Genomic DNA, 8902 nt, shown 5'->3' on the forward strand with positions numbered 1-8902 from the left:
TGTATTTAAAGACATTTAATCTTAGTATTTTTGTATTTTCAAAATACATAAAATACTTTTTGTCAATCATCCTCTTTATTAGACTGCTGATTTTCTGTATGCAAAGTATACAAAAACACTAAATATAAAAATACTAAGATTAAATGTATTTAAATACAAAATAGTATTTGAAATACTGCCCATCTCTGGACTCCCAGCCCTAATAAAAAAAAAAAAACCTGTGTTTTTGCCTGCAGTGTCTTACCTTAACGTATTTGGGGTTATAGATGGGCAGGAACTTGAAGGGGTTGACGACGATCAGGATCCCGCCGACGTATGTGTAAATCTTCTCCTGCCGAAAGCGTCCACGCAAGTTCTCCAGCAAAGTGCGTTCGTTTAGATCAGGCAGCGCGCAGAGATCGTCGACGTACGGAGGCTGCGGGAGGAGTCCACGCTCCACCATCCGCCGCCGCTCCTCAGTTACGCGGAGCCACATCTGCAGGTTTCCATAGAGGATGGATCCATCCAGATCCTTCTCGCGCAGCAGAAAGCGGTGGTAGTCTTCTGCGGGCAGGTTGTTCTGCGGCGTGATGGGCGGCAGCATCATGATGTGTTGTGGGGCAGTCGCAGGGGTTCAGGATCCATTCCTCGCCGCCGAACTCCTTGACCTCGGCGAGCACGTAGAAGCGCGCGCGGTCCAGCTGCAGTCGCTCGATGACGCGCTCGATGACCTCCGCTGCCGACGTCACCTTCCGTGCCGAGACGGGGCAGTAGATGGTGCCCTCGGACAGAGCGCCGGGATACACGTGCAACGTGAACTCCGAGTCCTCGTAACGCCGGCGCCCTCCGGCATCATGGCAGCTCATGATGCTGCAGCAGCTCCCATCGGCACCAGACTCGCCCGACAGATTCACGACATCCCACCTGCAGACAGACACACACAAGCGGCAGTCAGAACACACTTTCGGTCCAGTGTGGCTATCGGTAACAAAGTAAAACTATTAAAAACAAAGGTAAATAAAATTAAATAAACAATAACAGATTTTAAAAAACAAACCAAAAAAATTAAAAATAATAATAAAAAATAAAACAAAAAACTATAAAATAATAAAAATTTAAATAAAAATTAAAAAATAAATAAATATAAAATAATAAAATAAAATTAGTACTTGAATTTAAATGTATTTATTTCACATTTCACTCACATTTTTTAATTTTCATTTAAGTTTAACTTTGAGCAGTAAAATTACTAAAACTGAAATAAAAATAAAAGCTAAGTTTTTCTAACATTAACATTTTATTTATTTTAGGTTAGTTTTAGTCATTTTAGTACTTTTGAATTTTCATTTAATTTAAAGTACTAAATTGATTAAAACTAAACTAAAATACACAAAAATTAGAAATGTTTAACCTGAAGTGGTACAAGGAATAACTAAAATCAAATAAAAATATTAGATTAAAATTTTACCTAAAAAATGCTGCTTGCAAATTTTAAAGAGGTTTTTAGAAATTAATTTTTTTAAATAATCGTTATATTATTTATATTAATATTTACATTTTTAATATTGCAGTTAAATGCCAAGGCAACATTTCTAATTTTCATTTAGTTTTAAAACTACAACAGAAAAAAAAATAATTTCCTAATATTAATATTTTATTATATTTGTATTGTTTTTATTATATTTTATAATATAATTTTATAATGAAGTACTAAACTAAACTAAAAATAAATGTTGCCTTGGCATTTTACTGAAATAAGCTTCAATTTTTCTAATATAAATATTTTATTTTATTTTTTCAATATTTTTGTACTTTAACTTTTTCTTTAATTGTCATTAAATTACTAAAACTGAATTAATAATTAATGAAATATTACCAAAAAAAAGAGAACTAATATCAATGGCAAAAGCACAAAACAAAATGACTAAAAATTAATTTAAAAATATATAATTTCATTTATATATAAAATAAAAAGCAGCACTCTCCTTGTCCAAACTCGAGTCTGAGAGACGTAACAACTCTGCGATTACAGGTTTATGGCATGTAAAGGTCAAGTTCAGTGAGGTTTTATAGGTTTGTTGAAGTCATTTGAAACATACTGTTATGTTTGTCTTCTGTTCCTGTGAACAAAACCCTGGGATTTCAGACGGTCTTTGTCTGCGCTGAACCCGTCCTCTACACGACATTAAAGCTTCCATTTAAACAACTCTCAACAAGCTTACAGCAAAAGTTCATCTAGAAATGAATATTCTGTCATCAGTGACTCGCTCAGGTCGCTCCAAACCCACATTATGCTCCTCTGTTTGACACAAAAGAAGGTTTTAAAGGATCTTCAAGCTGCTTGCTTCCGTACAATGAAGAAAAGTCCTGAAAAACTAGTATATAGGTCTTAAGATGACATGATCAGTTTGTGTGAGGAACAGATCCAAGAAGTCAACATAGACTTTTAACTATAAAAATCAAGTTCTAGTCTAACATCACATTCACACAAAAACAGTGTATTTCCATGTATTTGCCATTTACCCATCTCTGTTTTTTTTTTATATTTGCTTTTATTTTGTCATATATATATATATTTTATATATTTTTTTACATATATTTCCGCCTCTTCCTGCACTGTATATGAATTTAAAATGTATTTGCTTTTAAATGCAATAAATAAACAAATAAATAAAATATGATCCATGCATCAAAATATTTTTTATAAAAAAGTTGGATAATTCATTCACAATGATTTATTAAAAAAAAATGGAAAAAAATAACATTATTTTATTCTATTTTCATGAATCACACAATATTTTGATTCCCATTTTTATATAATATAAAAATATTTTATTGTTTATAATAATTTTCCTAATTTGTTCAGTGATTTTTATTTGTATTAACGTTTTATTTATAAATGAACAAAACAGAACAAAATCTAAAATATTAGACCAACAGACAGACAGACAGATAGATATTCACTGGTATTGGTAACGCATACAGAAATATTGTTACCGTGACAATACTAATAGATAGATATTGAAATATAGACATAGATAGCCATGTGGGTTTGAATCAACATGTGGGTGAGTAAATATCATTTTCAGATTAGATTCCTTTAATACAACCAAGCAGATACTTTGAGACGCTTTTCTTTAAAAAACAAACAATAAATGAGAGCGGGGGAAAGGGGGGAGGAGGGCAGAGGTGTTGAAGCAGGTTAAAAACAGCCGGGGTAAATATATAATGCATAAAGAACAGACGGAAGGAAGAGAGCGAGAGAGAGAGATTTAAGCAGAAAGCAGTAGCTCTCTTCACAAACCTAATGCTTCCTTCATAATGAATGCAATCCCACAATGCAACACAACTACACACTTTATGGGAATTGCTTCAAACCAGTCACTTATGAGCTTATCTTTCAGTCAGGATGCTGTCTTAGAAGACAGTTGCCTATCCAGGGAGTATGCAGCAAGACAGCACACTGGGTATTGGGACAGTTCACATCTGCGCTATTAACACACTTCTGTCTGTTATTAGATGAAAGGCCCGATCCTCCTTAAACACTTCCCGTTTCCCATGATGCCTTGTGTCAAGGACACAGATACCTGAGCAACATCACTCACACTTCACATCGCGTCACAGTCAAGCGCAACGTAAAATAATAACAAAATATTTAATATTAGAAGAAATCTTCATTTATATAAATTGCATCCTATATTTTTATGTTTATATTAAGGCTTTATTATATTTATTAATTCATATATTTTATACATTTTTGTATTTTGATGAATCATGCAAAATAATTCATTTTTGATTTACTATTTATCAAAATGAAACTAAATATTTTATCTAATTTTTAATATTATATGACAATAAAAAAAAAATCAAAGCAGCTTAACAGAAAATTTAAGTTTCTACATTATTATTGAATGATTAATATAACAATATTTTAGATTTTGTTCTATTCTGATTAACTGTATAGAAAAAAAGAAAATTGTGGACAATTAATCAAAATAGAACTAAATTCTATTATTTAATATTACAACAAACACTATTTTAGTATTTATGATATTTTATAATTTGTTCTCTATTTTGATTGACAATAATTTTAATTTATACAACATCTAAATAAAAAAGTAAAAAAAATAAACAAGCAAACAAATACATTAATACCATTTATACGGTGCGAGAAATAGATAAATCATTTTTACTAAATTAAATATTTGGCTCTAATAATATTATCTGGCATCTATTTACTTTATTATAAAGTAATCTGTGTTTATCATTTGGATGTATTTAGAAAGCATAAAAATGTATTAATCTCGTGATTTCTAATTGTGCTAAAAAGTATTATTTAATACATTTTGATAAATACTTAAAGGTTCATAGAATATACATACATACATATATTTTATAATTTGGATGTATACATATATATATATATATATATAATACAAGTTTAAAATACATGTTTTATACATATATATATATATTATATATATATATATATATATATATATACATATAATATAGATATATATATATATATATAATATATATATATATACAAACATGTTTATATAAAATAAAACATTTATTTTAGTTTATTTGACCAAATAAAGCAGGTTGAGTCTGGAAGAGCTGTCATCCAATCCTGACATCATCCCAAAACCACTTCAGGTGTTTCAAGCCTCCATAATGAAACAATCATCCCGTCATTTCTAGATCAGCAGCTCGTCAAAGCGGATCGTCTGCTGATACGTCAGATAATACACGACTCAATCAGCTCTGCGCCGGCTGGGGTCAGAGGTCAGAGGTCAGCTGGAGGAGCTGTGGGGGCATATTTGCTCAGGCCTCGACAGGCTACAGCGTGGCATCGGCCCACAGAGACAAACAGACACGCAGAGTCACGCATGACCCCAAAAACAACAAGAACCACATTCGACCGATGCTTCTGCATGTTTCTGGTGTTTCTGATAAGAGATAATCACATCCTCCATTAAAGAGAGACACAGCTGATCTAAATGAATCGCCTCATCAAACTACAACTCATGCAAACACACCGCCATCAGACGAAGAGTGGGAACACTGGGACAATCCCGTCTCAGAGAGACCATCACTTGCCCTACTTACTATGAAGGGCACTTGAAGTACACACTGTGAAGGGTGCAGGACACCACGGTCTCGTGTGCACGCTTTATAAAAAGATGCATGCCATGCAACTTCACTCTGAAACAGAACAACGCCTTGAAGACACAGCAAAACTCATGCAACTCTCGCAATAAAACCTTCGCATCAGTTACTGCCTCTGTGTCTGTGAAATCTGCATCAGAGCTTCATAACTAAAACCAAATGTTTTCAAATATTTTTGTTAAAGCTGAAATCAAATATTAACAATAGATGAAAAATGTTTTGAATAAACTGAAATAAGCACTAAAATTATACAATTAATAATTCTAAATTAACTGAATTAATTAGAATTTATTACACTTTGCATTATTATAAAATAACTGGAAGCAAATAAATGAAACAGAACTAAAACCAAACTAGAACATTGTTAATTGAAATAAAGCTGAAATAAAATGAAATATAAATATTAGAAGAAAAACTAGAAATGTTACCTTGGTAACTAACTGAAATAAGTTGAAGCATTAAAGTTATGGGAAGTACAGTAACTGGAAAAAAATAAAAAATAAATTTGAACTAAAACTAAAACTGAAAAATGTAAATAAAAAAGCACAAACGAGATGACTAAAATTACTAACTGGAAATAAATACTGAAGATTAAAACTGAAAAACTTTTTTGTTAATTAAAATAAAGCTGAAATAAAACTAAGAAAAATAAGAAAAAAAAACTTTCAACAAAAATGATAAGAAATGTTCCCTTGGCAACTAAATACTAAAATTACTAACTATAGAAATAAACTAAACTAAAGGAGAACTAAATGGATAAACACTAAAATAAAAACATTAAACCTAAATAGTTATATTTAAAACAAATATAAAAAAAAAAAAAAAAAAAAAAAAAAAAAAAATCACATAAAATGACTGAAAAATAAACTAAAATTAAAAATAAATATATGAAAATACAAGCTACTTTAAAATGTCAGAATTATTATATAAATAATACTAAAATAACACTGACTTTCTTAAAAATGTACAAACATCTTAAGTATGCAACATACTTTAGAATGAGAGACTAAGTTTATGAGAGCAAACAAGCATTTTGAAACCCCACAGAAGACCCTCATTCTGAATGAGGAACCAGGAATGAATTACTGGCCATCATGTGTACAGTAAACTCCAGCATCCTTTGAGAAAGTCATTCCTAAACAGCAGCAGACTCTGACGTTTCCCCCGCGATCCTGCCTGTCAAGTTATCAACCGCAGAGATTTCTAGCTGAAATATCATCCTTATGCTCAGAAAACCACGAACACTGCAGCTCAGGGCTCATAACACACACGCTTAAAACACAACTGCACTTTTTCCAGTTTATCTACATAAAAACTAGTGCTGTCAGACGATTAATCGCATCCAAAATAATAGCTTTTGTTTACATAATATATGTGTGTGTACTGTGTTTATTTATTATGTATATAGAAATACAAACATATGCATGTATATATTTAAGAAAAATATGCTATGTTTACATATATTTTATATGCATATAATAATAAGAATATAAATATATAAATGCATAAACATGTAAATATTTTCAAAATATATGCATGCATTTGTTTGTATTTATATATACAGAATAAATATTCACAGAAAACAAACATATTATGTAAACAAAAACTATTATTTTGAATGCAATTAATCATTTGACAGCACTAATAAAAAAAACCCTTGTCAGGACAACAAAATTACCCCAATGTTGTCCCAACTAGTCACACACTGTCTGAATGAAGAATTTCACATGGTTGAAATGTTAAGGCTTTGTGAGTTCCCAGCATGCATTGCAGCATGAATAAATTATGCAGTTTCTGCTATAGGATTATTGTTTTGCTGTTTGTTGTTTCATCATTATTGTAAGTTATTTGTTGCACTGTGATGTAAAGAGCTCATCAGAGAAAAATAACTTACCTCAGTGACAGTAATTGTTGTCTCAGTTGCTGTGACAAGAATTTTTCTATTAGCAAAATAAGACAATCAGCACTGCACGAACAAACACATTTAGTACTCTTGCTCAGAAGAACCAAGAACGTATTGTTGAGAGAACTCAAAAGGCTCAATGCGTCAAGCTTCTCTCTTAGTGTTTTCTCAACCATTTACTTTTTACAGTGCACAGACTCACCGCTGACCTGCAGAGTAACGAGAACCACGCAGACTCAACTCCAGAACCACACAAACTAAACTAGATCCGCACCGCTCAGTCCTGAGCGACCCATCATCATCTTCATCACCCCAGTGTCTGGGACATTCCAGTCAGCCGGGGCTGAGCCTTATAAGGTCCGGGAGAGGAACACGGGACCCGACGGACCTTTAAAAGGAGGGATGCTCATCTGAACGCTGGACGGGGATCCGCTCGCGTCCCTAACGCTGTCTGCCACTCCTCCAGACGTGCGTGCATGTGTGTGTGTGTGTGTGTGTGTGGTTTGGCAGCTGTGCCTGAGAGGGGGAGGAGGAAATGCACCGAGGGGGAGGGGAGAGAGAGAGAGGCTTGTTATTTCCTGAAACATGAGAGAGAGAGAGAGAGAGAGAGAGAGAGAGATAGAAAGAGAGACCGGACAAATTCTGAGTCCAGTAGTTACTACATGACTTCTGTATTATAATCTTTTTTCCCCCATATGTCTCTGTGTGTGTTTACAGTATATGACATTTCCATATTAGTTATATATTACGTGTTAGTTATAATATATAAATAAATGTCCAGATGTTCTAAACCATTCTCTTTGTTGTCTTAATGCTTTGGCATTACAAAATTTTTTTTTTTTTTTTTTGTCATGCCAATAAACTAATTGAATGGAATTGAATTGAATTGAATTGAGAGACAGTGATGCAGCCACAAACATGCACCACACTGAATTTTAAATTGTTCATAGAATTCTAGAATTCATATATGAATGGATCTGTTCTATTTTATTTAATTATATATACACAAGCATGTATTTTTTTATTTATTTTAATACATATCTGTTCTAGATTCTATGTAAACACTATGCTTTGGCAATACATTGTAACAATTGTCAGGCCACGAAAGCACATTGAATTGAATTTAAATTGAATTGAATTGACAGAGAGAGAGAGAGCGAGAGAGAGAGAGAGAGAGAGAGAGAGAGAGAGAGAGAGAGCGAGAGAGAGAGAGAGAGAGAGAGAATAGCAGAAGAGTTTGATGTGCTCGCAGGATGTCCATGTTGTTGTTTGTGAGGCGGGTCTGACTTCTATCTAGACATCTTCAGAGATGCAGTGCACGTGAATGTCAGCTAATGGTGCGGTTAAACTCTCTCCACACTCAATCTGTCACTGATCATTATTCAGTCGTATTTTGTGAATTAATCATGCTTGATAGACACTTTTATTCAGAAACTCATTTCCCCATCATTCTCTGACTGCACAACAATGATAAAAGTAAACTCTTTACACAACTTATACACATAATTAATTTAGTACCAAATATACTGAGAAATCAATAATTATATTTTAGCCTATAAATAGTTTACATGTGTACATGCATAAAATCAACAAATGAGTAAATATAATACATTTATACATTCTTTATACAAAATACATTCTTCATATATTTGTATGTATTGCGTGTATATATATATAAATTGTATAATTTTAATTATATATATATTCAGAGTAATTAGAATAAATTATATATATTAATATATTAATATTAATTTATATATGAATATATATTACTTTATATAATTTAATATTTTTGTATTATAGTAATTTAATATTTTTTTTTATCTCATTTTTGTATTACAAAAT

At 32.1% G+C, this 8902-nt stretch overlaps 1 protein-coding gene across 1 annotated transcript in view; it reads right to left on the bottom strand.

Moving 5' to 3' along the window:
* Positions 1 to 7238, bottom strand: part of myo9ab (myosin IXAb) — a 709890-nt gene extending 702652 nt beyond the window's left edge. The window contains 3 exon segments of the mRNA XM_042752793.1: positions 245 to 596; positions 598 to 903; positions 7049 to 7238. Coding sequence (XP_042608727.1) covers positions 245 to 596; positions 598 to 903; positions 7049 to 7233 — 843 coding nt within the window. The 5' untranslated portion in view covers positions 7234 to 7238.
* Positions 7239 to 8902: the final 1664 nt, after the last annotated feature.

This window comes from Cyprinus carpio, chromosome B25, assembly GCF_018340385.1.
Source record: "Cyprinus carpio isolate SPL01 chromosome B25, ASM1834038v1, whole genome shotgun sequence".
Taxonomy (NCBI): domain Eukaryota; kingdom Metazoa; phylum Chordata; class Actinopteri; order Cypriniformes; family Cyprinidae; genus Cyprinus; species Cyprinus carpio.